The sequence below is a fragment of the Bombina bombina genome, chromosome 1, assembly GCF_027579735.1.
Source record: "Bombina bombina isolate aBomBom1 chromosome 1, aBomBom1.pri, whole genome shotgun sequence".
Classification (NCBI taxonomy): domain Eukaryota; kingdom Metazoa; phylum Chordata; class Amphibia; order Anura; family Bombinatoridae; genus Bombina; species Bombina bombina.
In genome coordinates, this window is record NC_069499.1 from 670,140,041 (window position 1) to 670,156,550 (window position 16,510).

The 16,510-nt window shown below is 39.1% G+C and overlaps 1 protein-coding gene across 1 annotated transcript in view; it reads right to left on the reverse strand.

The window, feature by feature from the left end:
* The window catches only part of GUCY2F (guanylate cyclase 2F, retinal), a 220,213-nt gene that overhangs the window by 25,920 nt on the left and 177,783 nt on the right, over positions 1 to 16,510 (reverse strand). Inside the window, exon 13 of the mRNA XM_053699145.1 lies at positions 8,559 to 8,751. Within this exon, the coding sequence (XP_053555120.1) occupies positions 8,559 to 8,751 (193 nt within the window). The remainder of the gene's footprint in view (positions 1 to 8,558; positions 8,752 to 16,510) is intronic.

Sequence of the window (16,510 nt, forward strand, 5' to 3'; positions counted from 1 at the left end):
TGTCCATTTTTTGTCATTCTCTTGGTATCCTTTATTGAAGGAGAAACAACGCACTACTGGGAGCTAGCTCAACAGATCTGTAAACCAAAAATAAAAGGTATATATGTGTAGAAACACAGTTAGCTCCCAGATCCTGAGCCGCCAACTATGCATGCTTTTCAACAAAGGATATCATGAAAACAAAGCAAATTAGATAATAGAAGTACATTGCAAATTTGTTTGAAACTGTATACTCATTCCAAATCATGAAAGAATATTTATGGGTTGCATGTCCCTTTGAGGTGATCAGAATAGTACACAATCTGGTATTACAATTGAATGGTAAAACAGAATTACCAGAGAATGTTTAGTGTGCCCTATGCTTCCAATGGATAGCGAAGCTACACTAAACTTCACTCAAAAAAAATAAATAACAAAGTTGTGAGTTATGTGTTGTGCACAACTTGAGACCTGAAGTATAGTTTTAAACATATTAAAACATAATTTATGTAAGAACTTACCTGATAAATTCATTTCTTTCATATTAGCAAGAGCCCATGAGCTAGTGACGTATGGGATATACATTCCTACCAGGAGGGGCAAAGTTTCCCAAACCTCAAAATGCCTATAAATACACCCCTCACCACACCCACAAATCAGTTTAACGAATAGTCAAGAAGTGGGTTGATAAGAAAAAAGTACGAAGCATAAATATAAGGAATTGGAATAATTGTGCTTTATACAAAAAAATCATAACCACCACAAAAAAGGGTGGGCCTCATGGACTCTTGCTAATATGAAAGAAATGAATTTATCAGGTAAGTTCTTACATAAATTATGTTTTCTTTCATGTAATTAGCAAGAGTCCATGAGCTAGTGACGTATGGGATAATGACTACCCAAGATGTGGATCTTCCACGCAAGAGTCACTAGAGAGGGAGGGATAAAATAAAGACAGCCAATTCCGCTGAAAAAAATCCACACCCAAAAATAAAGTTTAAATCTTATAAAGAAAAAAACTGAAAATATAAGCAGAAGATTCAAACTGAAACAGCTGCCTGAAGTACTTTTCTACCAAAAACAGTTTCAGAAGAAGAAAACACATCAAAATGGTAGAATTTAGTAAAAGTATGCAAAGAAGACCAAGTTGCTGCTTTGCAAATCTGATCAACCGAAGCTTCATTCCTAAACGCCCAGGAAGTAGAAACTGACCTAGTAGAATGAGCTGTAATCCTTTGAGGCGGAGTTTTACCCGACTCGACATAAGCATGATGAATTAAAGATTTCAACCAAGATGCCAAAGAAATGGCAGAGGCCTTCTGACCTTTCCTAGAACCGGAAAAGATAACAAATAGACTAGAAGTCTTTCGGAAATTCTTAGTAGCTTCAACATAATATTTCAAAGCTCTAACTACATCCAAAGAATGCAATGATTTCTCCTTAGAATTCTTAGGATTAGGACATAATGAAGGAACCACAATTTCTCTACTAATGTTGTTAGAATTCACAACCTTAGGTAAAAATTTAAAAGAAGTTCGCAACACCGCCTTATCCTGGGGAAAAATCAGAAAAGGAGACTCACAAGAAAGAGCAGATAATTCAGAAACTCTTCTGGCAGAAGAGATGGCCAAACGGTAGAGCCACAAACTGGTAATGCTTGTCTAGGAAAGAGAATCTCAGAAACTGATAGTGATCTGGATGAATCGGAATATGCAGATATGCATCCTGTAAATCTATTGTAGACATATAATGCCCTTGCTGAACAAAAGGCAGGATAGTCCTTACAGTTACCATTTTGAATGTTGGTATCCTTACATAACGATTCAATATTTTTAGATCCAGAACTGGTCTGAAGGAATTCTCCTTCTTTGGTACAATGAAGAGATTTGAATAAAACCCCAGCCCCTGTTCCAGAACTGGAACTGGCATAATTACTCCAGCCAACTCTAGATCTGAAACACATTTCAGAAATGCTTGAGCCTTCGCTGGGTTTACTGGGACACGGGAAAGAAAAAATCTCTTTGCAGGAGGCCTTATCTTGAAGCCAATTCTGTACCCTTCTGAAACAATGTTCTGAATCCAAAGATTGTGAACGGAATTGATCCAAATTTCTTTGAAAAAACGTAATCTGCCCCCTACCAGCTGAGCTGGAATGAGGGCCGCACCTTCATGTGGACTTAGGAGCTGGCTTTGGTTTTCTAAAAGGCTTGGATTTATTCCAGACTGGAGATGGTTTCCAAACTGATACCGCTCCTGAGGATGAAGGATCAGGCTTTTGTTCCTTGTTGTGATGAAAGGAACGAAAACGATTATTAGACCTAAATTTACCTTTAGATTTTTTATCCTGTGGTAAAAAAGTTCCTTTCCCTCCAGTAACAGTTGAGATAATAGAATCCAACTGAGAAAAAAATAATTTATTACCCTGGAAAGAAAGGGAAAGCAGAGTAGACTTAGAAGACATATCAGCATTCCAAGTTTTAAGCCATAAAGCTCTTCTAGCTAAAATAGCTAGAGACATATACCTGATATCAACTCTAATGATATCAAAGATGGCATCACAAATAAAATTATTAGCATGTTGAAGAAGATTAATAATGCTATGAGAATTATGATCTGTTACTTGTTGCACTAAAGCTTCTAACCAAAAAGTTGAAGCTGCAGCAACATCCGCTAAAGATATAGCAGGTCTAAGAAGATTACCTGAACACAAGTAAGCTTTTCTTAGAAAAGATTCAATTTTCCTATCTAAAGGACCCTTAAAGGAAGTACCATCTGCCGTAGGAATAGTAGTATGCTTAGCAAGAGTAGAGACAGCCCCATCAACCTTAGGGATTTTGTCCCAGAACTCTAATCTGTCAGATGGCACAGGATATAATTGCTTAAAACGTTTAGAAGGAGTAAATGAATTACCCAAATTATTCCATTCCCTGGAAATTACTTCAGAAATAGCATCAGGGACAGGAAAAACTTCTGGAATAACTACAGGAGATTTAAAAACCTTATCTAAACGTTTAGATTTAGTATCAAGAGGACTAGAATCCTCTATTTCTAATGCAATTAGGACTTCTTTAAGTAAAGAACGAATAAATTCCATTTTAAATAAATATGAAGATTTATCAGCATCAACCTCTGAGACAGAATCCTCTGAACCAGAAGAACCATTATCAGAATCAGAATGATGATGTTCATTTAAAAATTCATCTGAAAAATGAGAAGTTTTAAAAGACTTTTTACGTTTACTAGAAGGAGGAATAACAGACATAGCCTTCTTAATGGATTTAGAAACAAAATCTCTTATGTTATCAGGAACACTCTGAGTATTAGATGTTGACGGAACAGCAACAGGTAATGTAACAGTACTAATGAAATATTATCTGCATTAACAAGTTTGTCATGACAATCAGTACAAACAACAGCTGGAGGAACAGATACCATAAGTTTACAGCAGATACACTTAGCTTTGGTAGATCCAGCATCAGGCAGCGATTTTCCAGAAGTATCTTCTGACTCAGTGTTAACGTGGGACATCTTGCAATATGTAATAGAAAAAACAACATATAAAGCAAAATTGATCAAATTCCTTAAATTACAGTTTCAGGAATGGGAAAAAAATGCCAGTGAACAAGCTTCTAGCAACCAGAAGCAATAAATAATGAGACTTAAATAATGTGGAGACAATAGTGACGCCCATATTTTTTTAGCGCCAAAAAAGACGCCCACATTATTTGGCGCCTAAATGCTTTTGGCGCCAAAAATGACGCCACATCCGGAACGCCGACACTTTTGGCGCAAAAAAACGTCAAAAATGACGCAACTTCCGGCGACACGTATGACGCCGGAAACAGAAAATGTTTGCGCCAAAAAAGTCCGCGCCAAGAATTACGCAATAAAATGAAGCATTTTCAGCCCCCGCGAGCCTAACAGCCCACAGGGAAAAAAGTCAAATTTTAAGGTAAGAAAAAATTGATTTATTCATATGCATTATCCCAAATATGAAACTGACTGTCTGAAATAAGGAACGTTGAACATCCTGAGTCAAGGCAAATAAATGTTTGAATACATATATTTAGAACTTTATAAAAAAGTGCCCAACCATAGCTTAGAGTGTCACAGAAAATAAGACTTACTTACCCCAGGACACTCATCTACAAGTTGTAGAAAGCCAAACCAGTACTGAAACGAAAATCAGTAGAGGTAATGGAATATATAAGAGTATATCGTCGATCTGAAAAGGGAGGTAAGAGATGAATCTCTACGACCGATAACAGAGAACCTATGAAATAGACCCCGTAGAAGGAGATCATTGAATTCAAATAGGCAATACTCTCCTCACATCCCTCTGACATTCACTGCACGCTGAGAGGAAAACCGGGCTCCAACCTGCTGCAGAGCGCATATCAACGTAGAATCTAGCACAAACTTACTTCACCACCTCCATAGGAGGCAAAGTTTGTAAAACTGATTTGTGGGTGTGGTGAGGGGTGTATTTATAGGCATTTTGAGGTTTGGGAAACTTTGCCCCTCCTGGTAGGAATGTATATCCCATACGTCACTAGCTCATGGACTCTTGCTAATTACATGAAAGAAAATAAAGTATTACACACACACACACATATATATATATATATATATATATATATATATATATATATATATATAAAACTATATGTTTATTATTGAATTGAATGTATAAAAAGTGATATGGTATATGACAAGGTGTTGGGCTGGGAAGGTCTCAAAGGTGTATATATATATATATATATATATATATATATATACTGTATATATAAATTTATATATATATATATATATATATATATATATATATATATATATATACAGTATCACACAAAAGTCAGTACACCACTCATATTTTTGTAAATATTTTATTATATCTTTTCATGTGACAACACTGAAGCAATGACACTTTGCTACAATGTACAGTAGTGAGTGTACAGCCTGTAAAACAGTGTAAATTTGCGTGTCCCCTCAAAATAACTCAACACACAGTCATTAATGTCTAAACCATTGGCAACAAAAGTGAGTACACCCCTAAGTGGAAATGTCCAAATTGGGCTCAAAGTGTCAATATTTTGTGTGGCCACCATTATTTTCTAGCACTGCCTTAACCCTCATGGGCATGGAGTTCACCAGAGCTTCACAGGTTGCCACTGGAGTCCTCTTACACTCCTCCATGATGACATCACAGAGCTGGTGGATGTTAGAGACCTTGCGCTCCACCACCTTCCGTTTGAGGATGCCCTACAGATGTTCAATAGGGTTTAGGTTTGGATACATGCTTGGCCAGTCCATTACCTTTACCCTCAGCTTCTTAAGCAAGGCAGTGGTCATCTTGGATGTGTCTTTTGGGGTCGTTATCATGTTGGAATACTGCCCTTCGGCCCAGTCTCTGAAGGGAGGAGATCAAGCTCTGCTTCAGTATGTCACAGTGCATGTTGGTCATGGTTTCCTCAATGAACTGTAGCTCCCCAGTGCCTGCAGCACTCATGCAGGCCCAGACCATGACACTCCCACCACCATGCTTGACTGTAGGCAAGACACACTTGTCTTTGTACTCCTCACCTGGCTGCCGCCACACACGCTTGACACCATCTGAACCAAATAAGTTTATCTTGGTCTCATCGGACCACAGGACATGGTTCCAGTAACCCATGTCCTTAGTCTGCTTGTCTTCAGCAAACTGTTTGCGTGCTTTCTTGTGCGTCATCTTTAGAAGAGGCTTCTTTCTGGGACAACAGCCATGCAGACCAATTTGATGCAGTGTGTGGTGTATGGTCTGAGCACTGTCAGGCTGACCCCCCACCCCTTCAACCTTTGCAGCAAAGCTGGCAGCACTTATACGTCTATTTCCCAAAGACAACCTCTGGATATGACGCTGAGCATGTGCACTCAACTTCTTTGGTCAACCATGGCGAGGCCTGTTCTGAGTGGAACCTATCCTGTGAAACTGTTATATGGTCTTGCCCACCGTGCTGCAACTCAGTTTCAGGGTCTTGGCAATCTTCTTATAGCCTAGGCCATCTTTATGTAGAATAACAATTCTTTTTTTCAGATCCTCAGAGAGTTCTTTGCCATGAGGTGCCATGTTGAACTTCCAGTGACCAGTATGACAGTGTGAGAGCGATAACACAGAATTTAACACACCTGCTCCCCACTCACACCTGAGACCTTGTAACACTAACGAGTCACATAACACCGGGAAAGGAAAATAGCTAATTGGGCCCAATTTGGACATTTCCACTTAGGGGTGTACTCACTTTTGTTGCTAACGGTTTAGACATTAATGGCTGTGTGTTGAGTTATTTTGAGGAAAAAGGCAAATTTGCACTGTTATACAGGCTGTACACTCACTACTTTACATTGTAGCAAAGTGTCATTTCTTCAGTGTTGTCACATGAAAAGATATAATAAAATATTTACAAAAATGTAAGGGGTGTACTCACTTTTGTGAGATACTGTATATCAATAAACAGTGGCTTGCACTCGCTGGTCTTTTAAAAAACGTGCCTTTATTGTAACATTTCGGGGACTGTATCCCCTCCTCAGACCCTGGTCTGAGGAAGGGGATACGGTCCCCGAAACGTTACATTAAAGGCACGTTTTTGAAAAGACCAGTGAGTACAAGTCACTGTTTATTGATGTTTTTCTCTGCATGCACCCTGGCAAGTTGTTCTATGAAGTGAGAGTGCTCTCCACCTGCTAAACTATATATATATATATATATATATATATATATATATATATATATATATATATATATATATACATATATATATATATATATATATATATATATATATATATATATACAGAAAATATATATTTATATATATATATATATATAGTGCATATTTGTATGTACACATATGTGCATACATAAACATATGTACACATATATATATATACACACATACAAATATACAGAGCTAAATATGCAGCGTTGAGCCCTTCCCAGTTAAACACCTTGTCATATACCATATCACTTTAAAACAATGTTAACAATATTTTATTTTTTTTACATAGAAATATATATATATATATATATTTGATTTCTAATAAAAATAACATTGAATGAAGAACAATGGCATTTTTAACTATTTCTTAACACACCTTTGGCTTTAGCACACATTCGGGTTTGCGCTCAAGCGAAAGTCAGATGTTAGCACACCTGAGGCTTTCGCTCATTTATCATTGATTTAACTTGAGCGGTGTCCGAGCTCAATAGCGCTAATATTTTTTAACTCTACGTTTAATATAGCCCTAAATTGGGGTGATGGATGTATAAATCAACTGAACAATATAATTTAAATACATGTTTAAGGGCCCCATTTAACAATAACCAGACAGATAAGTTAAAGGGACAGTCTAGTCAAAACTAAACTTTCATGATCCCAATAGGGAATGCAATTTTAAGCAACTTTCCACCTTTACTTTTATCATCAAATTTGCTTTGCTCTCTTGGTATTCTTTGTGCACAACAACTTAGGTAGGCCCATATGCTAATTTCAAAGCCATTGAACTGCCTTTAATATCAGTGCATTGTGTTTATGATTTATAGATAGCATTGTGTTCACTCCCATGGAGTCATTTAAGAGTCAGCACTGATTGGCTAAAATGCATGTCTGCCAAAAGAACTGAGATAAGGGGGCAGTCTGCAGATGCTTAGAAACTGTGTTGGTTATGTAAAACTGGGGAATGGGTAATAAAGGGATTATCTAAATTTTTAAACAATAAACATTCTGGAGTAGACTGTCCCTTTAAGCTTCTGCTAAGCTAGCTGCCCTGGCATCACTGCTTACATTTGACATTGAACAAGAATCTACTTGTCCAAAAACACTCACTGTCCGTCACCCGGGTCGGATTTGTCAGGAGGGATTTTCATCAGCCAACTAAGAACTGGAAGCAGCAGTCAGATGACAACTGTAGGCTCACACATGCATGCTTGCACCGAAGGTGCACCAAAGCTGCATACGCAGCTTGATAAATAGAGTCTGCTTTCCATGAATGATCAACGTTGCCACGTAATCTGGGCCATGTAATCTGGGATTATGGTGCTGATGGTGTTTCCTATGCAATACTATTGTGTCAAATTACACACAACAACTTTATTTCTGCTCAGGAACATTTGTTCTCTGCTGTACCGAGAAACACTTTAACTATGTGTTTAACCCATATGTGGGAGTTAAACACATAACTCTGCAGCATTGCTATTGAGAAAAATGAGATGCTCTGATAAATTACATTGTCATTTTATCATTATAAAGGCCATTTAACAGTAGGAGAAAATATGTTTAATATTGATCTAATAAAATGATATTAGGACTTCTACGTCCCCTATGTTTGTATGAAAATATGTTTTACTGCCTGGAATATATTGCTAGGGTAACAAAACCTTTATTTATTGTAGCAAAGCTAGACCCTCCTGCTTACTATGCTTGATGTTGGACATCCTATGTGATACAGGTGTTCTTCATACATATCCTACCCTAATATATCCAGCGATGGACACAGTTTGCTCAGTGTTTTCAAGTGAGAAGCAATAATAAAATATCACTCACCTTATATACATCATGGCTTCCTATTACGGCATCAAACAATGTGTACAGATCATTAAGTAGATCCACCACTTCAATGGGTTCACTCATGGCTGATATAGTGGTAAAGCCCACAATATCACTGAAATACAAAGTGACTTCATCAAAACCTTCAGGCTCCACAGTGCAGCCCATCTTCAGAGCCTCAGCCACTGAGCTGGAATTCAGAAAGACAAAGGAAGCAGAATAGTCATCTACACATGAAGCCACTACTTTATGCTTGGGGTATAGATATATACTTGAGTTATAGAGGCCTATTTATCAAGCTGTCAACCACAAATACGCTGGAATTCCGCAGCATAATTGTGGCGAGCCTGATTCACCTTATTTATCAAAGCCTACAGACCGGCAAAAGTTGAAATTTGTGACGTAACATATGATCCGCCGGTCTCAACCCGACACAGATCAATGCTTACGTCATTACAGATGTTCCGAATACAAATTCGGCACTATCTGACAACTTTTGCAAGTAATCAAACTGCTAACAGGTACACTTGCCACTATTCTGGCCCAGCGTACCTGCTTTTCTATACGCCGCCTTGGAGGCCGCGGATGCCATAGGAATCAATGGGAGTCTGAAAGCAGCGAAAGCTCATGTTTGCTGCTGGCAGATATCCCATTGATTTCTATGGTATAATAAAAGTTATGTTTACACCTAACACCCTAACATAACCCCTGAGTCTAAACACCCCTAATCTGCCGCCCTCGACATCGCTGCCACCTACATAATATTATTAACCCCTATCCCGCCGCTCCCAGAGCCCACCGCAACTAAATAAAGTTATTAACCCCTCCCACATAACTACCAATTACTAAACCTATTAACCCCTAAACCGCCAGCCCACCACATTGCCATAAACTAAATTAACATTTGAACCCCTAAACCTAACAACCCCTTAACTTTACATTAAATATTAACTCATCCCTATCTTATAATACATTTAAACTTACCTTTAGATTTACATTAAACTATATTAAACTATTAATTAATCTACCCTAACTATTATACTAAAATTACATTAAACTATATTAAACTATTAATTAATCTACCCTAACTATTATACTAAAATTACATTAAACTATATTAAACTAATAATTAACCTACCCTAACTGTTATACTAAAATTACATTAAACTACAAATTAAATTAACTGTATTATATAGTTAAAAACCTAACCCTACTCAAATAATTTAAATCTACTATTAAAAATTACAAAGTTACAAAAAACTAACAACTAAGTTACAAAAAATAACAAACACTAAGTTACACAAAATAACAAACACTAAGTTACACAAAATAACAAACACTAAGTTACAAAAAAATAAACACTAAGTTATACAAAATAAAAAATAAATGATCAAATATTTAAACTAATTACACCTAATCTAAGTGCCCTATGAAAATAAAAAAGCCCACCAAAATAAAAAAAAACCCTAGCCTACAATAAACTACCAATGGCCCTTAAAAGGGCCTTTTGCGGGACATTGCCCCAAAGAAATCAGCTCTTTTACCTGTAAATAAAAATACAAACACCCCCCCAACAGTAAAACCCACCACCCACACAACCAAACCCCCCAAATAAAAGCCTAATCTAAAAAACCTAAGCTCCCCATTGCCCCGAAAAGGGCATTTGTACGGGCATTGCCCTTAAAAGAGCATTTAGCTCTTTTTCTGCCCAAACCTCTAAAATTAAAACCCACCCAATAAATCCTCAAAAAAACCTAACACTAACCCCTGAAGATCCACTTACAGTTTTTTGGGTTTTTTTTGTAAAGAAGTTTTTTATTGAGGGAATAACAATTACAAGGACAGCAAACGGTTTGCTCAATCAAACTTATGACAAACAGGAGATGTAGAACAAATATCGTGGACATAAGAAATACATAAGCACATATTTAGGTGTAGTTGCCTTATCATAACAGTTACATAGTGTTCCTAAGTTGAAACATAACTCGAATGATTAAGTATTGGGGAGCAAACCTAAAAGTGCCCTCTTTTTCCTTGAAGACACCTGAGGCCACTTTTGGACCCCAATAGAATCAATTTGCTAATCAGTGGATTTTTGGGAAATGCAGGCCCAATCAAGGCCTACACTTTACAGGTTCCTTCATATGTCTACTAGGACCCTTTATAGGTCCGGAAAACTAGTATTAAAATTGAAGGAAGTGGTAAACTTAAACATAGCATTAAATATACACATGCTAAACATTATATCAGAGTAATAGAGCTGCAAAAACTGCTTCGCCAGAAAGCCTGAATACCAATAGGTAAAGGAATATAGCTAATCGCTGTCAAGTCTAGTTGCACTAAGTTACTAGAGGAGCGAGCATGACATCCCTAGGTGTCCACACATATCCAATTTATAGTGAAAATAAACCAATGTCTCTATTCATTTTCATTCATCCTATCAAAATCCTATTCTGTGGAAACGTGGGAAACACTTATGTTAGTTACCTTAGACCTTCTAGCATTTAAGCAACCTACCAAAAAATCAATATTATACATTGAATATATACTTGAGCTAATATCTATACCAAAATTGTAGGGATAGCCAGTTTGCAGACTTTGATACACAGAATAATACAGATAATACATCTTTCAGTAATAAGATCCGGAGAGCCATTCTTGCACACATGCAGGTAAAAACCATACCAGAGGCTCCACAAACAGGACAGAGACTACATAACTCTGTCAAATAGGGAGTGTGGAGGATAAACTATTTATCCCTTACCTCACAGTGGGGGGGGGGGGGGGCGGCTTCAGGGTTGGTAATAAAGTCCCCTTCTTTGGATAAGACATGAAACCTAAATTATATTTGATGTAAATGTTCTCCTCCTCACATCGTACATTATCAGTAGGGGACCACCATAATTTTAAAGGAGCTGACTCAATACATATGTATGTGGAAAAGAGTCCCACAAGACATATAATAAGGGCTCTAGGAATGTTAAATTTGGTGAATATCCATTTACAGGATATAGTTAACCAGATTGAAACACTAACAGATACATAATGAGCCTAAATATCAAGGACCTTACTTAGAATACTTATTTATCAGCTTAAATTAACACTGAGGTGATATTGCATAGGTAGCACTCACTTAATATTCAGTTCCACATACAGGGAGTGCAGGATTATTAGGCAAGTTGTATTTTTGAGGATTAATTTTATTATTGAACAACAACCATGTTCTCAATGAACCCAAAAAACTAATTAATATCAAAGCTGAATAGTTTTGGAAGTAGTTTTTAGTTTGTTTTTAGTTATAGCTATTTTAGGGGGATATCTGTGTGTGCAGGTGACTATTACTGTGCATAATTATTAGGCAACTTAACAAAAAACAAATATATACCCATTTCAATTATTTATTTTTACCAGTGAAACCAATATAACATCTCAACATTCACAAATATACATTTCTTACATTCAAAAACAAAACAAAAACAAATCAGTGACCAATATAGCCACCTTTCTTTACAAGGACACTCAAAAGCCTGCCATCCATGGATTCTGTCAGTGTTTTGATCTGTTCACCATCAACATTGCGTGCAGCAGCAACCACAGCCTCCCAGACACTGTTCAGAGAGGTGTACTGTTTTCCCTCCTTGTAAATCTCACATTTGATGATGGACCACAGGTTCTCAATGGGGTTCAGATCAGGTGAACAAGGAGGCCATGTCATTAGATTTTCTTCTTTTATACCCTTTCTTGCCAGCCACGCTGTGGAGTACTTGGACGCGTGTGATGGAGCATTGTCCTGCATGAAAATCATGTTTTTCTTGAAGGATGCAGACTTCTTCCTGTACCACTGCTTGAAGAAGGTGTCTTCCAGAAACTGGCAGTAGGACTGGGAGTTGAGCTTGACTCCATCCTCAACCCGAAAAGGCCCCACAAGCTCATCTTTGATGATACCAGCCCAAACCAGTACTCCACCTCCACCTTGCTGGCGTCTGAGTCGGAATGGAGCTCTCTGCCCTTTACCAATCCAGCCACGGGCCCATCCATCTGGCCCATCAAGACTCACTCTCATTTCATCAGTCCATAAAACCTTAGAAAAATCAGTCTTGAGATATTTCTTGACCCAGTCTTGACGTTTCAGCTTGTGTGTCTTGTTCAGTGGTGGTCGTCTTTCAGCCTTTCTTACCTTGGCCATGTCTCTGAGTATTGCACACCTTGTGCTTTTGGGCACTCCAGTGATGTTGCAGCTCTGAAATATGGCCAAACTGGTGACAAGTGGCATCTTGGCAGCTGCACGCTTGACTTTTCTCAGTTCATGGGCAGTTATTTTGCGCCTTGTTTTTTCCACACGCTTCTTGCGACCCTGTTGACTATTTTGAATGAAACGCTTGATTTTTCGATGATCACGCTTCAGAAGCTTTGCAATTTTAAGAGTGCTGCATCCCTCTGCAAGATATCTCACTATTTTTTACTTTTCTGAGCCTGTCAAGTCCTTCTTTTGACCCATTTTGCCAAAGGAAAGGAAGTTGCCTAATAATTATGCACACCTGATATAGGGTGTTGATGTCATTAGACCACACCCCTTCTCATTACAGAGATGCACATCACCTAATATGCTTAATTGGTAGTAGGCTTTCTAGCCTATACAGCTTGGAGTAAGACAACATGCATAAAGAGGATGATGTGGTCAAAATACTCATTTGCCTAATAATTCTGCACTCCCTGTATAGTCTTTGTCAAGCTATTCAGAATAGAGGGAGCAGTGCTAGGTCAGCCCAAGGGTTTCATAAAAACAGTATATACCGTTCAGCAACTAGACTCTTAATAAACTGTAAGATTAATGTCACCAGACATCACATCAGCAAAACGTCAATATCCTGTAACTCAAATCAGCATCCAGTGTTTCTCTTCAGCCTACTCCTGTCCTACAGGCCGGTGATAAAGCTGCGCGACCAGACTCCACACAGCCCATTGGGGCAGTTTCAATCTCAGCTAGTCTCCTGAACACGAGCCTGGACAAGACCAAAGATGGCTGACCTGCACTGAATTCCAGCGAAGGGCAGCGCCAAATATTTTTTCCCTGCAAACCCACAGCATGTTGCGGTCTCTGAGACCCAGGTGACAGGGAGCGGGTAACGCCGTCATCAAGCAATAACCCACGTCCAGGAGACCCAGCCATGTGTCCGTCCAGCAAACTCCCCTCACTCGTGAAGCGCAACAGTTTCTCAGCACAAGTTAGCGTGGGCTGAGTAAATCTATCCTCTCTAGGCAGCGGATACAGGTTAGGCTGCGTATCTCTACATGCGACTCTGACAGGGCCCGTCTCCCCCACCGCCACTACCGCAGCCGCAGAGTCACGAACTCCAACAGGCCGCATTTTCAGTAATTGGGTATCAAACCTAGCCAGCATTGCGGTTTCAAAATCTTTCAGCAAGACTTGTGCTACGCTATATAGATCCTTCATATTGCAGAGTATTAGAGTCCGTGCAGTGCAGATAGTAACGGTGCGCAGTGCTGTGTAGGGGCTAGATCCACTCAGACAGCAGCTCGAGTGTCCATGTCCAGCTGTGAATGATCCTTATGACCCTTGTGATTCTGGGCTGACAGCGCTTACCCTTCAGGGCGAGGTGAGGGATCAGTTGCGGTAGGGAGTCCCAGCTGCTCATACATTCACGGCCTAAGGGCCCAGGACTGGAGTTCCCCCAGTTCCACTACTCTCGGCTTCTGCTGGCAGTTCAATGACAGCCTGACTGGTCATTTAGTTACAAGGGTGGACTAGTTCAATTTTGTAGGTAGTAATATCGTTTTTTATCTCATTTATGCATAATAATGTCGGGAGCTCTGGTCACATACGTCTGCTCTGGAAGCCAGCTTGCTCCACCCCCTCACTTACAGTTTTTGAAGACCCGACATCCATCCTCAACGAAGCAGCAGAAGTCCTCAGTGAAGCCGGCAGAAGTCTTCATCCAAGCGGGCCGAAGTCTTCATTCAACTTGGCAGAAGTCTTCATTCAGATGGCATCTTCTATCTTCATCCATCCGGTGCGGAGAAGGCTCCATCTTCACATCCCGGCATGGAGCATCCACTTCTTCCGACGTCTTCTTTACAATGAGATTTCCCTTTAAATTATGTCATCCAAGATGGCTTCCCTTACATTACGATTGGCTGATAGAATTCTATCAGCCAATAGGAATTAAGGTTAAAAAATCCTATTGGCTGTTGCAATCAGAGGGGGGCAGAGCTAACTACCAGCATGGCAGGTCGTGAACTTCAAGAGCTCCTGACTTTGTTTGACTTTCCAGAGCCAAAAAGTGGACTTGGATGGCATTAAAGGGACAGTAAAGTCAAAACTAAACTTTCATGATTCAGATAGGGCATGCAATTTTAAACAACTTTCCTATTTACTTTTATCATCAAATTTGCTTTGTTCCCTTGGTGGTATTTTTGAAAAGCTAAACCTAGCTAGGCTCAAACTGATTTCTAAACAGTTGAAAACCGCCTCCTAGCTCAGAGCATTTTGAAAGTTTTTTACAGTTAGACTGTAATCACAGAGGTAAAAAGCATATTAATATAACTGTGTTGGTTATGCAAAAACGGGGAATGGGTAATAAAGGGATTATCTATCTTTTTAAATAAGAACATTTTTGGTGTAAACTGTCCCTTTAAGATATATGAATCCTGTATATATTGTGACAGTCTCACCTATTGATGGTTAGGAGTGACTCTAGAACTTGTAATGTGCTTGTAGTCAGGTTTTGCTACTCTAAGAGACCCACATGGCTGACGACTATATTATTAAAGAACTACTAGCTGGATGCATGAACACTGTTCTTTTTTGAAGGCTTAAGCACTGATTTACACTCAGGAATCTCAGCCTCCAAGTCGATAAGTCTAACATGACGGCACAAATTTATGAAACAATTGAGAGGGTTTTAGCTGCGCATTTTACTCGGATTGAGGAGGAGATATCAGAAACAATACGTTACTTTCTTTGTGAGTACATAATAGCACAGTCGAGCGATCCACAGAGACCTATGCAGAATGCGACAACTCATGGACCTAACACTATAACAGCTGAAAGTTCCGAAGAGCAGGCAAACAGAGCAGCGAGTCAACTGCGTCCTATGGCAGCCCTAGCTGAATCTAAGTAGCGACGACATACAGTGGAAGTAGAGGAGGCTATTGTGCTGAGTCCCAGGGTGAGGCGGCCAATTGTTGGGGGAACAGCAGTCAAGGCCTATAAGGAGGAGCGGGTTATTAAACCCATGCATAGTTTGGATGCTCAAAAACAGCCGGTACTAACGAAACTGGAGGGAGAAGCGGCTACACTGCGCTGCTTGACTTTGCCTGAAGATAATATTGTTATACAGTCGGCACACTCCTCGGCCTGTCCCTACCAGGTAAAAGAGACCAACACTGACACGGAGAAAAGATCTCCTATGGCTCGAGCCGGTGTGGGGTGAAGACATCACAGAGCTAATCTGACGGCTGCGAGACATGCAGGGTTTGGGTCTGATATTTGTCCTGTTAGCCGTTGGGTATGTTTATTTGCTAGTCTACACAACGGAAAGAACTAAGAGACAATGCATGAGACAGTATATGGCATCTACTCTATATGAAGGCCTGACAACCTGATATATGAGATTTTGCAATTAGGCTATTTAGAGAGCTCCATGCAAATGATAGTTAATAAGCTAGTAAAAGACTGACCGTTGCGCTAGTAAGGTTACAGTATATTATTATTTTTCAGGGTTACAGTCGAGACATAAGTCTCTTTTCCTATGATGATAGTTTTAACCTATATAAGTTTCATCATTTGCTGTTTGTACCATTTGGATGCAATGACTTTATTTACCCTGATCGGTACTTCATCACTAGTTATGTTTACTTTGATCTGGATGAATGCAATTGTATATTGGCTGATACCACAAAATAAGCTAATACTATGTACTTAACTC